The sequence below is a fragment of the Maniola hyperantus genome, chromosome 17 (genome assembly GCF_902806685.2).
Source record: "Maniola hyperantus chromosome 17, iAphHyp1.2, whole genome shotgun sequence".
NCBI lineage: Eukaryota > Metazoa > Arthropoda > Insecta > Lepidoptera > Nymphalidae > Maniola > Maniola hyperantus.
Window position 1 is genome coordinate 5,765,669 of NC_048552.1, and position 19,927 is coordinate 5,785,595.

General features: G+C 36.3%; 1 protein-coding gene across 1 annotated transcript; it reads left to right on the forward strand.

Annotated features, from left to right (window-relative positions):
* Positions 1–298: 298 nt before the first annotated feature.
* Positions 299–19,409, forward strand: LOC117989859 (uncharacterized). Its single transcript, XM_034977263.2, has 3 exons — positions 299–740; positions 5,803–5,824; positions 13,868–19,409. The coding sequence occupies exons 1-3, from the start codon at positions 579–581 to the stop codon at positions 13,999–14,001; spliced, it is 318 nt and encodes a 105-aa protein (XP_034833154.1). The 5' UTR covers positions 299–578; the 3' UTR covers positions 14,002–19,409.
* The last annotated feature ends 518 nt before the right edge of the window (positions 19,410–19,927 follow it).

Sequence of the window (19,927 nt, forward strand, 5' to 3'; positions counted from 1 at the left end):
TACTTTTTATTCCGGAAAATCAAAGAGTTCCCACGGGATTTTTGAAAAAACCTAATTCCACGCGGACAAAGTCGCGGGCATCAGCTAGTTTAGAATAATATTAGGTACCTACATATTTATTATTTATCTTTTAAAAATAATAAAGTTGTCATCACATCTGTATCAATCAATAAATATACCTACTTAATATCTTTGTATCAATGAAATATCTTGGACTAGCAGCATTTCAAATACCTATAGCAGCATTGTATATTTGTGCCTTTTCATCATCTCACGCCGACTGTACCTACAACAGCGCTCCTGAGCGCATGAGCAAAACACAGCCCAGCCGGTCAGTACCTCCGGTTTCATTGTACTCCATACACGCATTATTTGTTGACTGAAAGAAAATCAGTATGACTGACTCCTACTTCAAGTTCCCGCCAAGGCGTTGTTAACGACCTCCGAAAATATTTTACGTCCGCGAACCGATATGTTGTGAAACTTGTGAACACTCAAAGTTCTTTATGACTGGCGTTTAACTGTTTACCGCGGTTGTGAATAGAACCACCTGTGACTTTTTTTACTACGGCACCAAAATGCGGGAGGAATCCGATACTACAGCCCTGAATGAAAGGATAGGGGAGTTCCGAAGCGATCCGGAGAAACTTCGGCAGGCCACCGAATTCATAGACGAACTCATACAGCAGGCAAAAAAACAGGCCGAGCTAAAACAGAAAGAGAATGAGAAAAGCAAATTCGTAAGTATCAATGTATATTAAATAAGGAAACCCCATAAACAAATATATGGAATTGATAGGGCGGTAAGTGTTTAAAATGGAGTAGTGCTGATGCAAAATAGCTTCTTTGACTAGCAATGCCATCTTCGACTCGTCAAAAACGTTTGTTTGCATGCTTGTCACATTTTTCGATTTCACTTGTTACGGCAACTCTCATACTTATTAAAATAAAACTAGCTTTTGTCTGCAAGTTGCAACCTCATCCGCTCGGATCATATTATTTTTATAAATATTACTTATCTTGGTTTTCCCCGAATAAAAATGTCACTCTTGCAAAAAAATCAAGTCATGCCGTTGTGCTCCGTTGTTTTATAAAAAAAGAACTATCAAACAAACCCACTACTGTATTTATAATACGTGTGTGTGTGTGTGAAGTGGTGTGATTCATCGGGAAAACAAAATTCCTCTTGTGTCAAACTGTGACTCAAGAGGAATTTTTCCCCGTTGTGTCACAGTTTTACTCACGAGAGTGTGACTCAACGGGAACAACCCAGCTCATCTCGATTTCAAGGGAGCTATCAACATACAAGTCCATCATGCAAAATGCAGTATGAAAGATGAATGAACGAAACCTGTATAGGAACTATTTTAACATTTTTTAGAGCATTGAGATTTGAGAATAGAGAAATTGCTTTGAAAGATATTCAATATCTCATCCATGATAGCTCTGAAATCTAACTTTGTACCTATGTTATAATTTCATATTGTAAAGTTCATGACTTGAATAAAAATACGTAAGTAGCTAATTATTAACTAGCATAGTATTCATTAATATAGGTTTAAGAACTCTTAAGTTTATATTTTTAACAACACAACTCTATTGTTTATGTAGGTACCTACATCTCTTTTATTAATATGGTAGGTACCTAAATCTCTTACTCATTACCTACATTCTCTCTTACTATTCTCATAATTTAAGTCTTATCTCAAACTTATGTAGTACCTAGCTAGATAGATAGTGCACCACAAAATAGCGCTTTACATCACCACTGAATCTGAACACAAGTAATTATTATTTTTCACTGAAAATTCGTATGACGTCCTCAGCATGTAATAAAATTCAGATTGCTTTACACTAATTAATCAAAGCCAATCGAGTGAGCCATAGCCCAAATACATATTTATAAAAATATCGTACCTACGAACAAAAAGTTAAAAAACATAATGGGCTATTTTGATAGTAAGGATATTCTTTAAAACTGGTTTAAGCCAGTAGCTACATACGAGTAGATTAACAATATTTTCATTAAAAGCTATTCTGAATCTGATCACACACTCTTCGCGCACACAGATTCTTCTATCGACGCACATGCAAACTGTGGAATCAGCTCCCATCGGCGGTGTTCCCACTAGATTACAACATGGGGTTATTCAAGGGGCGGACCAACAAATTCCTGAAAGGCCGGCAACGCTTCGGCAGTTCCTGTGGTGCTGTAAATGTTCATGGGCGGCGGTAATCACTTAACATTAGGTTTGATCGTTATTTGTATTAAAAAAAACACCAACGGAAATTATTTTTCCCTGAAAATTCGTATGTCTTTCTCAGCAGGTATAGACGTACAAAAATTAAGCAAAATAAAAACGTCTTAATATTTGGTAGTAACAATAGGCCTACTGCAATGATATTAGAAGAAATTCTTCTAATATCATTGGCCTACTGTACTAGCGCAATTAAATCACTGAACCGATGGCCGCTGGGGTAGATGTTTTCTGGAGCGAAGACCGCGTATCAGCAAGCGCAGTGTGGGACGACCTCCAACCCGCTGACTGACTAACTTGAAGGTAGCGGGAAGTAAGTGGATGAGGAAGGCGGAGGATCGTGTGTAGTGGCGCGCTCTTGGGAAGGCCTATGTCCAGTAGTGTACGAAAACAGGCTGATGGATTGAATTGTAATTAAGTAGGTAGTTATATAGCTACATAGATTAATTATATTTTGATAAAAGCTATACAGGGCAATATTTCTGAGATTAGACAGTGATCGGCTTTTCTTTATCTGATAAATATTTGAAATATAGGCAAGAGAGATAGTGCATGGTTTGATCGATATTGCTGACTCTACATTTGAGGGCGTGGGCTGAACACTGAAGTCATAAAACACTTAGATATGTACCTAATAGTAAAATAACACGACCACTCCAAGGAAGAATTTAAAAAAAGCTTGGCCAAGTTAGAGTCAGACCTCGCTCTTTTAGGATTCCGTACATAATTATGAACAAAATATTTTCGGTGTATACAAATATGTTTCATTTCCGAGCTAGACATTGGCATCGCAACAAACCGTGAAAGAAAAACCAAAACATTTTTGTTTGTTTTACACAGCTAACAGTTTTATTCGGTATATTTTGTGGTTAAAATACAGTAGGTACAGTAGCGACAGAAAATAATGTAAGTAACTACATACATCGACTTTTAGAAGGAGATAGCGGATTTGTAGAGCATTGTCTCTGTCGTTGCGACCGACAAAACGTCATAATATAGGTATGAGTGACAGAGGCAACGCTCTACAAAGACGAAATGTCATTCTAAAGGCCGGTGTACATTATTTTGTACATTATACCTACTGACGCGTACTCTACTCTAGGTATATGCTACATAATATTATACCGAAAATTCATATTCGTAACTAGAAAATTAATAAAGTTCGTTCGTGGTCTGGTACCTAAATTGGTTCAGTCGAAGCTCTTTATAGCTTCATTTATAAACTTTGCTCCGTAAACCAATTAAACGGTATTGGAAATTGATTAGGTTTTATTGTCATACAAACTGCTCAATGTTTACTAATATAATTAAACTCGGGGTGTGGTTCAGAGGTACGTGCCTACCCAACTACCTACTTAATTGAAAAAAGTCGAACGTCACAAAAACATGTGACTTTCCTCTACTTCAATATTCAATAGTGTTTATCCCGGTTTGCGTTATGTAGGTACTAGGTAGATTATAGTTATAGCTATCTATCCCACAGAGTGCTTTTCTGCTAAGTCACCTCCATTTTGCACGGTCTAATGCGTCCGCCGGCCCTTCATATCGTTATTCGTAACATAATTATTATCCTATAATAAACTATCATAACCTATATCTTATGATCGTAGGTACCTACCTATCTTCTGCAATTTCAGAATGAAAAAACCGGCCAAGTGCGAGTCGAGGGTTCCGTACTAAAGTCGTATTTTTTCGACATTTTGCACGATAATTCAAAAACTATGACGCATACAAAAATAAAAATCTGTTTTAGACTGCACAGGTAAATACCTTTCATATTATACCGCACTTGATATATCTAGTTATCTTACTTCGAAAATTGAAAATACTAATTATTATTAGTTCATGATCACAAATTAATTTTTTTTGTGTGATGTAACGACAAGTTCGCGGTTTTCAGATTTTCCCCCGAATGTCTACTATAAGACCTACCTACCTGCCAAATTTCATGATTCTAGGTCAACGGGAAGTAGGTACCCTGTAGGTTTCTTGACAGACCGACAGACAGACAGACAACAAAGTAATCCTATAAGGGTTCCGTTTTTCCTTTTGAGGTACGGAACCCTAACAGTGACGTTTTCCAAGGTATAACAACATTAAATAGTAATATTGAGTAATACTAATTACTAACAAGGAGGTAATATTTCAGTATGATGAAATTACAAAGCAAGTAGGTATTAATTTCAGATAGCACCATAGAGTTATGAGATAACCACATCACTGGATAGCACAATTATTTAGGTTGTCAACCAAGTTTTGTTTATAACTCCGGTTTGAACAGAACTCAAACCTTGCTCGAAATAAAATTGGAACATATCCTTCTAATTTTAAATTAGGGCTACCATCTCAATATTGTTCATTATAATAGTTCCAACTTAGGTAGAGCTAGTGAGTACGTGAAGCTAACAAGCGCATGTTGAGCAATTATTGATAAGTTTGCTCATTTGAAGTTTTGCTAAAATGTGCACCATTGTTGTAGGTACCTACCATTTATGGAGTGTGACTAAAATTAAAGTGAGGAACTTACTTACTTACGGGGCTCATCGGAAAACACTTAAAAACCGTTTTTTAGCAAAAAGTACAATATCTTCCCATAAGTACTACTTACTATTTACCGACCTTCGTTCAGAATCACGTACCTACTGAGATGGCCACTTGAGACGTTTTCAGCCGTATTCCTATTTCTAACAACCCTCTTTTTCCGGACATAAGTTGGAAAGTAGCCATTTGTGTCTCGTAGTTGAAGAATTTGTAAGAGGCAACCCTAGATAAGTCGATAGAGCGATTGATCGACGACGCGAATTTGCCCTAATCCCCCAGACAAGCTGTAATTATCCCTTTATTCAATAGAAGAAATCTATTGGATTCTTTTCTATTTGTGGTGAATGATACTTAATCTTATTTCTTTACGAGGCCTGGCTACTTAATCAAAAGTTACCTTTTTTCATATTCCGATACAAGTTAGCCATTGACTGCAATCTCAGCTGGTGGGAAGTGACGATGCACTCTAAGATGGAAGCGGGAAGGAGTATGGCAGTTTTCATTAAACGCATTGGTACAGCAGTGAGCGGGTGCCTATTTAGTATTTACTTTAGATTGTGCTACGCTTGGTGAAACGAGCACGAAAGCAACAGAAAAAGTACCAAAAAAATACCTATCGCGTAACATATGCGTGCAAACCATACCCACTAAGTATCGTACCTACATTCTTAGACAAACTGTATTTTTCATTTTTTTTAATTCATATAAAACCTGTTTGATTTTCTTACCGTACTTACCTCATTAATTGAATCTTATTAAAAACACTTTAAAACATGAATTCATTACTAGGCGATAGATAAGTAGGTAAAAAACATTTTCTTAAGCAAGTAAGTAGGTACCTACTAGGTAGGTATCTAGAATATTTACAAAAATTACTAAATTACTTTATTCATCGCAGCATTTTTTTATGAATTGTTAGCTACAGCATTTATATTATAATACCTACCTAATTTAAGCGTGGTAATCAAATGATATATTTAATTCGCTCTTTTGATTGTTTCAGGAATCACAAGACTCGGGAACGGGTGAGTATAATATAATATTATATGAAGTAACTATTATGCTTAAGAAAATTTACATTATTTCTCTGACTGTATTCCTTACTAGGCACCTAAGTAAATTACATTATAATAATTATGGCCTAGTTCTATTTGGCAGTAAATAAAATACTGTATACATACTGTAAAACTATACCTTCAGGCTTTTAGTACAAAAAATAAGTATCACAATAAGTTACTAATCATCAACATCATCTCTATCGCCGGTACACTACTGAGCAGGGCCTCCTCTTAGCATGAGAAGGGTTTAGTTTAGGCCATAGTTCACCGCGCTGGCCATGTATGGATTGGTAGGCTTCATACATTCTTTTACTAACTGGGCAAATTTCTGGTCAAATAATATAGCGCAAAGTCTGACTTTTCTATATTAGGACATAGACAACATGCTGGCAACCTAAGGTGTAGACTGTATAGGCAAGGCATGTGATATTTTGTCTGTATTTTGTGAATCATTCTACAAATAGGACATAACAACGGAAGTTGTTGTACCCGTAAATAGACAATAATTGGCTTTATTTTATGAACCTACTGTCTAACAACGTAATTGATGTTAAGCTGAGATCACACTATATACCTACTTAGATGTTCGCATCTTTCAACTCTGTAGGTACCTACTATGATTTCAAAATCAGATTATATTTATTAATTAGTGGTTAATGTTAAAAGTTTGTAATGTAGGTAGCTTATTGTTAACAGAATCGGAGACTTACGTAATGCTGTATATGCCTATAATTGATGATTGTAGTAGGACTGGAATTGTTTGTGACATGTTTTTAATATTTGTGAATGTTGTTACAATTTATCGTTGGTATATCTAATAAAAAAAAAAAAAAAAAAAAAAAAACAGTTACTGAAGGTACTTAATTAAGTAGCTGTAGAGTTATAATATGGCAACTGTATTAAGTGTAGTGTCTTTACTGACTGTAGAGCAACGGTTGTTTTGGTAATAGTTGAACTGGCATATCAACCATCTTGCCTACATTACGTACAGTTACTTATCTATTTACGATAATACGATCATTTTCACTAGACAGTTCAAAATTATATAAAAAAGGACGTATAGGACGTGACAGGTCGGGATGACAATCGGGGTGGGGACGCCTCGAACACCCTCACAGGCCCCGCACTATTTCGCGTCCTCGTCCGTCGTCGGGTCGTCCTCCCGCCTCATACCCCGATTGCCATCTCGACCTGACGCGTACTATAGGTAGGTACCTATATCATTAAATTATAGTAGGTATTAAGTCATAATTACCTAATACAGAGTTTTTTTTTAAAAAACAACATGTAAATCTAATTGAAGTTCATTTATGACCTTCGTGTAGGTACCTACCTCGTTCCTACCTTCGATAGGTACGAGTTACGACCTTTCAAACGAATTATGGAAAATTACGTCAAAATTCGCGTTTGCGTGCACTATTGTATTTTCAAAGAGCATAAAAATATAATGATTTAGAATGCATTGAATAAATATGCTAGTTAAGGTATAATAATTATGTATTAGGGGCGCCTACGAGCTACGGACGACGACGTTTTAATTTGCATGTATGAGCGAGTTAATTTATGCGAATTACGCATGTGTAGACCTGACCTATTAAAAGGTGAAATGCCTATGTAATATTGTAGTTTAAAGTTAACCTATCGTTTACCTAATTCATGTTAAATAAAATTGTTATAGGTATAGGTAGGTACCTTGAAAAGATTTACTTAATAAACGAATACTTACCTATTCTTATTAGTCGAGGCAACTATATAATTTTAAGCTTATTTAATGTTGATAACGGGTACATACGATAGGGTAGTCTGCGATCGCGGAGCATATTCTACAGCCAGGCGCAAAAGATTGGATTGAACTCCACAATCCTCGAGTTCTCTCCACAGACCGCCACTATATACACCTACCTAGACTAGTGCGCGAAGCGATTGAAATTCGCAAACACCAGAATTTCAATCGTGAGGATGGTTTTAAACTAGCAAGTATGTGGAATCCAGTGGTAGAATTATGCAAACCAAGACAGCATCGTACGACATCGAAAGTTAATAGTGACGTTGTTAGTGTATTTTGCCGGACAGCTCGTGAAGTTCCAGCGAAAAGAACAAGAAAGAGGGTAGTTCGCTACTGCCCTTGACAGCTCGAACTTCATCTCTCGCAGCACCGCAGTCCCGTCGTGACCACGACCCGTGCAATTGGTGTTCAGCAGAGAGCAGCTATGCGCAGCGGAAGCGTGCTGGGCCCATAACCTGTTCAGCAGAGAGCAGCTATGCGTAGTGTGTCGCGTGTTTTTGGAAGAAAGAAAAACAGAAATGCTTCAAAGCGGTCGATGCACTTATTTAATATTAGAATCACATTATAATTACGTTATTAATTATTTAACAATGAGGAATACAAAAAGCTACGTGTAAATCGAATGGCGGCCAAAGACAAGAGAGAGGGGCCGAACCAAAAGTAAATGTCATTTGTAGAAAGCTTGTCTATGGCAAGAATGCGTTCAAAATAAGAATGTATACATTAATTTTCCAACAATTGGGTTGAAATATCGACAAATAAAAAACGCCAAATTAATCGTGGTATGTCTATGTACCCGTTATACACATTAAAATATAAGGCAACTATAATTAGGTAGGCTGTTGAAACGGTTGACAGTTGGCAGTCTAATTTTCAAAATAGAGCAAACATAATATTATTATTATGATAGGTAGGTACCTACCTAGGTATGTAAAACGTGCGTTATAGTTTATCAAAGACTGCTTGTGTCTGGTTCGTAATGTCATGACTCGTGACTTTAGGTACATTAGAATATTTTTGTAATCTTATCACGAGCATCTTATCGCAATGACAGAAGCGTACTGATAAGAAGGTCAAACAGAGTTATCTTCATGTTTAGCAAAAGGTTAGGTAAATAGCAAATACTAGGTGGGTATATAAGTTACATAAAGGCCTCGTATATACAGATCGCGCGGCGAGAGTTTGGCTTTGACCTTCGGGTGGAGGGGATTACTGCGCATGGGTACTGTCACGCACACAATACTTTTCCTTTTTTATGTACCAGGTTGGATATTTGAGTGGGTCAAAATTCATGTACAGTGGTAATAATGCTAGAAAATAATACGAAATAGATAAACTTCTTCATTTATTAAAACTATTGATAGTTATTTTACTTATATAAAATGTTTATTTCCTTTTAAAGTTTACAGAGACAGCGATGAAAATTCTAAATAATTGTTTTTTAATAAAATTATTTATTCCAAGATACATGTAAAATTGGTACATACAAACAAAAGAAAACTTAAAATAATTATTAAATACAAAAGTTAACATTAAAAAAAAGTCTTAGCAGCAGTGCTATTCAGATTCTTATATAATAAACAATTAACGAAAATAGCAATTCACTTGTGAACGTGATTGTACAAACAGAGGCAGGGAACGACTGGAGCAGTGGAGCGCCAATCAGAGCACCGCGTGCGCCTACACACCCGCCCCGCACCCCACTAATTGCCCGTTGATACCCAATTTCTGATTTCTGCGCAATAACGGTCAAAGCCAAACTCTCGCCGCGCGTACTGTACACACAACTCGCGACTGAAATATGAACTACTAAACCCTTCTCATTCTGAAGAGACCCGTACTCAGTAGTGATTTCTCTGAATCTCAGTAGCAGCCCAGAATTGGGTAGTTGGTGGTGCTGATGTCCGTTGCTCCGTACGTTACCTCGGGGATCGCCAAATCAAAATATGCCTTTGGTCCTGCACCGGATCTCTCGCCAGCCGTTTCAGATTGTCAACCCGTCGCTTCATGAGAGTGAAAGGAAGAGAGTGCTTACGTATTTGCGTAAACTAATATCTCCTGCGTAGCGAAAGGTCTGTAGGAACACACGAACACACATACGCGCGCGATTTGTGTGACGCCCCATCGCGTCGCACCACTGTCGTCGCGCAAGATAATATTAATGTATTACTTTTCGCCGTTCCACTTTATCACTGCATCATTGTTGAAACAAGGCTATTGTTTAGGGAATAACTACCTACCTACAGAATACAGAGTGTATGAAAATGTCAAAACAATATTAAAACTTAAAACATTACCTATTACATCTACATTTAGGGACTTACTATAACCCTAAGCATGGTAGTAAGTCCCTAGATGTTGACATCGTAACAATAAAATTACGGGAGGAAAAATGACGACGAAAGACGTTACTTTTTATGGCCAGCTTTTCATTATTTCACACCCACTTACCAGAAAAGGCTGTAAAATTGCGGATCCATTCGAGAGAACTCACGGTAAACGATTTTCTTGAGGACCATTGTGCTCCTAGTCAGTAAGTAGGTATACCTACTATAGGTATAGGACCTACTTACAATAGACCTGTAAGTTGTAACACTTCTGTACTTACACACTATTATCATTATGCGAAAGTATCTGCTAGCTTCTCACGGTCCATCCATTTCGGTTAAATCTATTTTGACGGGGGTAGAGATAGCTTTCATCCCAAGAAAGAACATAATAAGTATAGGCTACTTTTGGTCCCAGCAAATCAAAGAGTAAACAACGCGAGATTAATACGAAGTTGCTGGCATCATCTTAGTACAGAGATAAACTTTTGCAGTTTGAAAACATGTAGAACTAGATACCTTCCTAGCTTTATAGGAAATATATATACTTAGCTAGACGTCCATTGAATGTGCTTAACAACATCTCCAAATAAAAACATGAAATCTTGTATGTAGATATCTACATGTGACTGTTTACAATTTACGTCATATATATATCTTATATATAATACTCTTTTTTTTTTTTCTTTTTTTTTTTTTTTATTAGTTATGTTTTTTTTTTTTTAATACAATAAAACTTAAAGCTAGCCTTATCTAATTACTATATAAATCATGACCGCGTGGAATGGTGCCAAGAATACTGGCTGCATTTCCGCGCTGGACAGCTAGGCTGATCCGCTGCGCAAAAAATGAGCCAGCCCTTCTGTCACCAGTTGAGGCTATTAATCGCGGTGAAATGTCTCGTAAAAAATTTTTAGCACTAAGACTCCATGGCCCCAGGGTCTCCACGGCAAACGGCACAAAAATGTAACTCTCTATAAGAGAGGCATACTTGCGCCGCTTGCCGTTTTCAGCTGTTTCTGCTGCGGCTCCCGGTCTTGATGCTGTCTTCCTGATATGACACGGGGCCAATGTGTCAACGCAAGTTGCGTCCCACATTAGCGCCCGTCCCCGTTCCCAGGGAACCAGCGTCAATCCATCAGGTCTCTTGCCATCATCCCGACTAATCCCTGCCGGCTCAATGAGCGCAGGAATATATATGAATATTTATTTATATATTTATACTCTTTTATAACGTCATATCTAATGTTAAATACTAACTAAAAGATACTAAGTAATCTAAAAGTGAACATCTTAAAAATTTACTTAAACAATGAAACTAAAAGTAAAACCTTAAAAAATATACAATTTACATCATGATGTGATATTATGTCAGTCACAACTCCCAACAAAACCTTGCATACTGAATACAAAATGGCCTCGCCTCATAATATCATGAAAATGTAAATCCCGCGTGAATATTACGTCGAGGCTGTGAAAATGAAATTCTTTACGCGTCCGTATTATCATATTAATCAGATCGTAACTATCAATATCATCATGATCAACCCATCACCGGCTCACTAAAGAGCACGGGTCTCCTCTCAGAGTGAGAAGGGTTTTCGCCATAGTCTACCACGCTGGCATGTGCGGATTGGACTTAACACACCTTTGAGAACATTATGGAGAACTCTCAGGCTTGCAGGTTTCTTCACGGTGTTTTTCTTCAACGTTAAAGCAAGTGATAATTGATTAAATCGCACATAACTCCGAAATGTTAGAGGTGCGTGCCCGGGATCAAACCCCCGACCTCCGATTGGAAGATAGACGTCCTAACCTCTAGAAAGGGCCTTATCTGTGCATTCTAAAACAGCTTTTTATTCTTTCTATGCATCATAGTTTTTGAACCCTCGGTGCGGGAGCCTGAGTCGCACTTGGCCGGTTTTTATTTTTAAAATAAGTACGTACGTTACATTTAGACTACGAGAATATTGCATAAACAGTCGATTCTTTTTCAGGAATTTTTTAATTTTTTCTCTCCGTAAGAACCATTCTCGTACTTCAAGGAATATTATGAAAAAGAATTACCGAAATCGGTTCAGCTGTTCAGTTCGAGATTTGCGATCAGCAACGCATTAAGCGATTCATTTTTATTTAAAGAGAAGATTTATAATCCCAAATCGGATTTATTCCTTTACTTGTGCTGACCTACCTACCTACCTTTACCTTTCATGATTCTAGGTCAACGGCAAGTACCTTATAGGTTTTCTTGACAGACACGACGGACAGACGGACAAATGGACAGACAGACAACGAAGTGATCCTACAAAGGTTCCTTTTTACCTTTAGAGGTACGGAACCCTAAAAATAGTAATAGACAGACACTAGAGGGAAAAGTAGTGTTGCATTTGTCGGATCTCCCCTAGTTGTGTAAAAGAGAAGATGGGCATACCTATCGTCAGATATCTACCTCGTAGGGTGCCATACTCCTAAAAGGGTATCTTTTCATTTTCCACAGTAGTCGGTCGATCACAAGTCTGAGCTTTTGTCTGGCGTTGTGGGATCGATATTACACCCCCCACATAATCTACAGCCTACACACCACTAGGGTTGTAAAGTCTAATACTTAAATAATTAATTAATTATGTTATCTTTTTTATGTTTCCCAATAGGGCATTGTCTTTAGATAAGTAGCATCTAAGGGAATTAAGGTTAAAATAAATAATCAGTACCCTTATTATAAATGCGAAAGTGTGTTTGTTTGTTGGTTTTTGGTATACTTTGTTTGTTAGTTTGTCCTTCAATCACGTCGCAACGGAGCAACGAATAGATGTGGTTTTTTGCAATGGGTATAGTTAGAGACTTGGAGAGTGACATCTACCTTTTATCCCGAATTTTCAAAAATCCTTTTTAGCGGATCTACGTCTTAGCCTTGAGTAGTTTGAGCTGCGCGTTAATAGATCAGTCAGTCAGTTAGTCAGTCAGCTTTTGCTTTTATAGTAGGTACCTATATTTAGATTTTTATTCTCTTAGAAGTGTAATAATGAATATTGCACCTACTTTTATTTAATTATTTCACGAATTTTTAACCAATATTCGGGATATCAGAGTTGACAGCCCTGGTACTGACTTGAGCAATAAGGGGAGTGATGAGAGGGACCCTCCGAAACGACAGCCCTACGCCGTACCTAATGATGAAAATGCAGGTAGACACGAAAAGCTCGCATAAGTATTTCAAAGGGGGATGTTACGACCCTCGCTACTTTTGGATCTTTATTAGAAATGCTCGTGATATGTAGTATAAATCCCGCAAATTGCTATTGCGCTGGAACCATGTCTTATTAACATCGAAATGACGTCATTTTGACGTCAGCCGAAATATAAATATACCATCAGATCGAAACTTCAGTCTAGTGCTGACGTCACTAAAATGGCGGCCACGCGTAGCAATTCGCGGGACTTAAAAAGGCCTATGTACTTACTTACCAATTAGAAAGCATTTTCTATTTGAAAGTCGAAATATCTTTGTGCTCCAATGGCGCTGTAAGTTTGGGCAGGTTAATAAGCATGGTATCTTTAAGAAATTTATTAGAACAAAACATCAAGCACAGCAATAGGTAGGGCCATTCAATGAATTAATGTACTTAATTTTAGTATCTCTTGCTTTCTCGTACCCGAAAAGTGCTAACGGTACCTACCCTATTACTAAGCCTCTGCTGTCCATCCGTCTGTCAGCGGGTTGTATCTCGTGAACCGTAACAGGTCGAGAGTTGAAGTTTTTCCCGATATAACAACATAAAGATTTCAAAATGGCTACATAAAAAATAATTGCTTGTACGATGGTACGGAACCCATCGTGTGCGAGTCCGACTCGTACTTGACCGATTTTTATAATTATACCTAAATTTCTTGTTTCAGGTAACCTAAAGAAGAGGTTTGGCCGCGCTCGCGGTTTCGTGATTCGAATGTTCGACGCTTTTTGCAACTGCACGCAAACAGCCGCAGCCGCCGCTCGCACCACAGCCAGGAACAACCCTTTTGCTAAGCGCTAAAAATCCTCATATCATTAGGCAGGAAGTGAAAGAAAATGATCAGTAATAAGCTAATTATTAAATGAAAGAGGTCTGGAAAAAAACAATTTTATAAAAAAATCGATAGATATCTTGCTAACGGCTAACGCTACATATCTAATGAATTACGGCTTTACTTTACATAACATTTGTACTGATTTCCTTTGGTTCACATAAAAATACTAAACGTATAAAGTAATAAGGTAGTGCTCACGTACAATAAATAGGTAGGTACGCGCGTGGTTGCATAATAGTGCATACGCCCGCTGCCACGCTCTTACCCGCGCTTTAGACCTGAACACAATAGTTTACAGTATATTGAAATAACTACAGTGAATTTCAAAACTAACTAGAATATTATAGATGATCTGATATTCTCCAATATTGCCTACACTGAAGCATCATTCCAAAACCAGATGCAAATTTAAAAATGCATTTCTTTTTACGAAATTGAAGACTTATTAGATGGTTATTTTTCATTATGTACCTACTTAGTTTCATTGTATAAAATATGTAACTATCTATTTATGTTTATCAACGCACAATCCACGAAAAATTGAAAACAACCGAAAAATCTTGTTTAATACGTATATGCAATACCTACATTATTATTTCCTCTATATTTAACTGAAAAGTATCAAATAAAAAAAATTAGTCAATATTATTAGCATTAGATATAACTAAAGACAACTAAAAAACGCTTCAAAATTCCGAATTAAAGAAAGAAGAATATAATAATAATCATATAAAAATTTATAAATATTCGTCGTTTGGTAGAGAGTAGTGTAGACTCATTTTAAGTAAGTCAGATATCAAATTGACGTTAATGGAATATTTACTTGATACCAAACCATTCCAATAGCGCCTGACTGCTAACGGCAATCATATAATAATAATTGATGGCTCCTAAGCCTAAGGTTTATGTCGCAGTTGGCAAAGAATTACGAGAGTAATAACCCTTTTAACATGACTTTTGCATCGAGTTATTTTACATGGCACGGTTTGTTTTTTCAAATAATTAACAAAGATTATAAAAGTGATAAATAATTACAAACACATTTTCTTGAAAAGTATAATTTTACCTGTCCTATATGTATACATAATTATATACCACAAAGGTAATTTGAATGAAAATAGAATTCTTTCGGAAGAACCACCATTGTGTATAAATCTGGCATGAACATTAATAATTATTCTATAACGTAGAAATTATTCTTTACCATTGGCATTGGGACAGTTAAAACTAGTCAAAAGTTTTAAAATGAAAAGATATAACATACCTACCTAGTTATATTTTATCTTCTTTCTATATATAAAAATGAATAGCTAAATGTGTCACATCACACGATCAACCCATTGCCGGCTCACTACAGAGCACGGGTCTCCTCTCGGAATGAGAAGGGGTTTGGCCGTAGTCTACCACGCTGGCCAGGTGCGGATTGGCTAAATGTGTAGCTGATCGCAAATCTCGAGAACAGCTGAGCTTTTATTATATTTCTTGAAGTAGGTACGAGGATGGTTCTTGCGGAGAGAAAAATTTAAAAAATTGTATGTAATCGACTGTTAGGCGGTACGAAGTTCGCCGGGTCAGCTAGTTTATAATAATATTGGAATAAATTAATAAAATACTAGGTAGCATTTTGTCATCGTCTCAACCGGTAGACGTCCAATGCTGAATGAAGATGTCCTGCAAAGATCTTCACAAAAGACGATTCTTGTTTCCATCGGTTCCCAATTAGAATAATATGCCGCGGGGTTTTCCGAATCCAGCTCAGCCGAGTTAGATTCAGCAGTTAACCATTTTCTCGAAATTGGACCTACTTTCCAAGCTAGACCATATGGCCCAGATATATTCGTCAACAATTACGAGTGTCGAGTTCTCAACGATCTGGTGGTGGGCGGAACGTGTGCATTAGCCATAATTTTCATCTTGCTTATGTTCATTTTTAGGCCCATCTATTGTGAAACTCTACGGAGGTCATTTATCATTGTGTAGATATAAAATTATATACAATTTTTTATTTATATTTCGTCAGTTAGTGTAGAATGCTGGATTATACACAGGTACACACAGATTACACATTGCTAGTAGGTATATAATAAACAAAATATGGGTACATTTAAATGGGTAGGCGCGTACTGACAGTTAAATAATAAGCTGACCAATAACCACCTCGATTCAGTATACAAAAATGTAAGTAACTATTGAGTAGCGGTAACTTTAAATTACAATTAAGTATGATAAATTGAGGCGGCTATTTGGCCAGACGGCTATTTGACCCCCTTATATGCGCATTCTCTATCAGTAAGCACATACTTATAAAAGTAGCACAATTTTTCAATGTTATTATTAAAAGATTGAATTTGTATGAGCTTTGAAAACGTATTTATACTTTATCAAACTTTGAAATTACTGTAATATCAGAGTTATTCACATGAAAAGCATCATTATCATTTAATTTTTATCTAATTACTTAAAATCAATTTTTGTTCGACTTTTCAAGAGTTTGTTCTGTCACATAAAAATTCAAATTATTCGCTGAATACCTCACCTCACCTACGGTACTTATATTTTTTTTTATGAATTTGATAGATTTAAAATATAAAACCACTCCTGTATTAAATTTGATATTAGGAACTTTCATGGTATTGTAGAGTATGAGCACGTTTAAAGATTTCATCAGTCTTGTAATGTATAACTTATGTATACCGTCTTCCTTGAGTCTCCCTTATCAATGTTACCTATAGGGTTAAATGTGATCGGTGTGAAGACGCTTATAGACGTAAATTATTATTAAAATAATATGTTATACATTTTGGCAATATTAAGTAGATGTAAAAATTTAGTAATAAGATAACGTAGATCTATTACACTCTATAAGTTTAATGCTCGATAACTATATTCAGTATCAAAAGTTTTGAATATGCTCATTTTTTTTTGTTTATACCTAGGTACCTATTCGCCTTTAAAATTGCTGTATGTACCTACGTAGGAGAACAAAACACTTAAAACTTAAAAATATCTAAATGTTTGATTTACGTAAACTCAAAAGTAAAAATATCTATTTTTGACATTTATTTAATCCAGACATCAAAAAGTCTTATTTACAGAGCACTAAAATTTTAGAATGTATTAGATATATTATGCGCTTATTATCAACAAATATATCTACCAATTCCTTGTATCAGTAGAAACATCATTAAAAATTAAAATAACTCTTTTGATGTACCTGTTAAACAATCTATATCTTAAACTATATACAATATTTGACAATTTACTTTTGTACTAATAGTAATTTATTATTTTATCTATTTAGATTTACAAAAAATAAAAAACTAATCTGTATTCGTAGCATACATAGATAAAACAAAAATTATAAGAATTGACCACAATTTTTCTCTATCTACAATGACCGAATCTACAAATTTTTACACATAAAAAGATAAGAAGATCAACTTCAAGAACGTATAAAATAATAATAACATTAAAATGTAATTGTATATCAAAATTGTAGTGAGTAGAAAATTAAGACTTTTAGAAATTAAAATATTTTTTGTTCTTAAAATTATTATGCCGCTTTTAATTGCACAAAACAAAAATTGAATTAAATAGGTAACTACGAGTATTAATAATAAAGTAACAATATTTTTGAAATACTTAATAAAGTTTTATTAGGTAGGTACGACCTACTTAAGTATCTTCCTGTTTAATTTTTTAACAAATCAGCTTTGATAATAATTTTGTATTAATAATTATATTTTGAACAGATTTTTGTAAATACTAAAATTAATAATAATTAATTATTGTTTGTGAAAAAATTTAGGATTAACCCTGCAAGATGACAGTTAAAAATATTTTTATTTTTAATTTAAGATGGGAGCTTTTAATAATATTAATATTATTCGAGTGTCTTAATAAAGAAAACATGTATCAATGTATTAAAATGATTTTAGTGTCAAAATAATGCAATATTTTGAATAATTGAGGTATGCAGGTGTATAAAATTAGAGCTCTATTCACACATTTTCGTGCCAACAGTCCTTGAGATCGTTTGAAAGCCACAATAAATCGAATCTTCTTGTTGAAAATTCGTACAATGACAGCTGCACAAAAATTTTACTTTTTCTTAGTTCAAATGCGTGAAAAAATATGGCGAGGAAGTAGCTAGGTAGGGGTTGGTACAGTACGCGACAGGTTGAGATAACAATCGGGGAGGGAACGCACACCCGCACAGCCCCCGCGCTAACCTGGTGCGGTCGAGCGCGGGTGACGATTACCATATCTCAACCTGTCGCGTACTATACTTAGGTACCTTCACGTTTCTTAAACACGTAATAAGTGTAGATATGATGTAATATCTCGTTTCAAACTCTCAGTTTGACTTTTGAGATCTATAGGAAGTACTTTCAAGTATCTACTTAGGTACTCTTCAAGAAACTTTATGAAAGGGAAAATTACGAGTCTGTCGCGTCGTCGCGTCACCTCGAATCGCTATTGCGTTCAGCATTTAAGGCTGATTACAGACTTTTTCCCTGCACTAAAACGTGCGCTCATTTTGGCATACAGTACCTACGCGCATTCACGCGCGCTATATTTCACGCTTCTATTACGCAAACGCACTTCCGCTGCGTTGAGAACACAGAGAATTCAACCTCAACAGAAGGTACCTACGCATAATACTTATACAAATTTTTGCATGAAAACAAAATCGTAAAATGTTGGTGGGGGACAGGGGAGATGCTTTGTAGTGATTGGTGGCCTCAAAAGTCACGTAATCAAGACAATGTGCGGAATGAGGGTACCGAACGGGCGTGGGCCGATTTTTATGCTAAGCAACTGCCTAAGCTTGGCGATCAGGGGTGTCCGGCTATTCGGCGGTGGTCTGTGTTAATATCACACGCGTTCCTTGCGGCGTGTTCACTCGAACCAGTGCAGTGAGTCAACTTTAATAGCATTTCAGCAGTAGGTAGCAGTTGGCGTCTTTCGCGGCTCGTACGACGCAACGTTTAAGTATGAACTTATAAGCACGTCTAGGGCTTACCGACTACGCTCGTACGAGATGCACGTGTGACTAATTCAAAAGGAGAGATCTTATATACGCGCAAAAAAGCTAATTTGAAACCGATCTTACGTGCTTTATAGTTGTATTAGGTACTCGTACAAATGGAACTCACGTACGCGCGCGTTTATTGTGACGTCCCTCTAAGCTATTGCCGTCTCGTGTATATTAGCGATTGCAGTAGGTACGAATAATTGTGTGAATCGATCTAAGTCAATGTAAGTTGTAAGTTAATAAATAAATGTTAAATGTGATATCCTGCCTGTACCACTTCCTATGTGATCCGACTTGCGATTTCTTCTATGAATATTAAAAATGATTTTGTGAATATTTTGTGTTTCACTAAACCTGCTTTACTTCCAGCAAATTCAGGGTCTAGGCCTCAAGATTTTTTTAAAACAAAAATAGCGAGCAAACGAGCAGGCGGGGTCAATGACTGATGTAAAGTGATTACCGCCGCGCCGCCCAAGAACATTTGCAGCACCAGAAAAACCGCCAATGCGTTGCGAGCCTTTCAGGAATTTGTTTGTCCGCCCCCTGAATAACTCCATGTTGGAATCAAGTGAGATAAACAAAAATGTAAAGGTAGGTACGACGGTTTTCTTATCGTTACTATCATTAGGTAGGTACTTACGTCACAAATGGCTTTTTAAAAAGAAACAAAGGAATAGTTACATTGATCTTAACGATCTATTGTTCGAAATAATTACCTAAGTACCACAACAGAGTTATCTACGTAGATTCAGAGACGTTTCAGTGTATGAAGTCTGCGAATTAGACTGGAAACATACTTACATGTCATCCAAATACACTACGTATTATAATACGTAGCTATACAGGTAGGATGT

What these genes read in the sequence shown, in the direction of transcription:
- LOC117989859 (XM_034977263.2), top strand. Translation starts at nt 579, where the DNA reads ATGCGGGAGGAATCCGATACTACAGCCCTGAATGAAAGGATAGGGGAG. An exon ending in AGAATGAGAAAAGCAAATTC is followed by an intron (nt 741 to 5,802) that starts GTAAGTATCAAT and finishes TGATTGTTTCAG; the next exon opens with GAATCACAAGACTCGGGAAC. An exon ending in ATCACAAGACTCGGGAACGG is followed by an intron (nt 5,825 to 13,867) that starts GTGAGTATAATA and finishes TTCTTGTTTCAG; the next exon opens with GTAACCTAAAGAAGAGGTTT.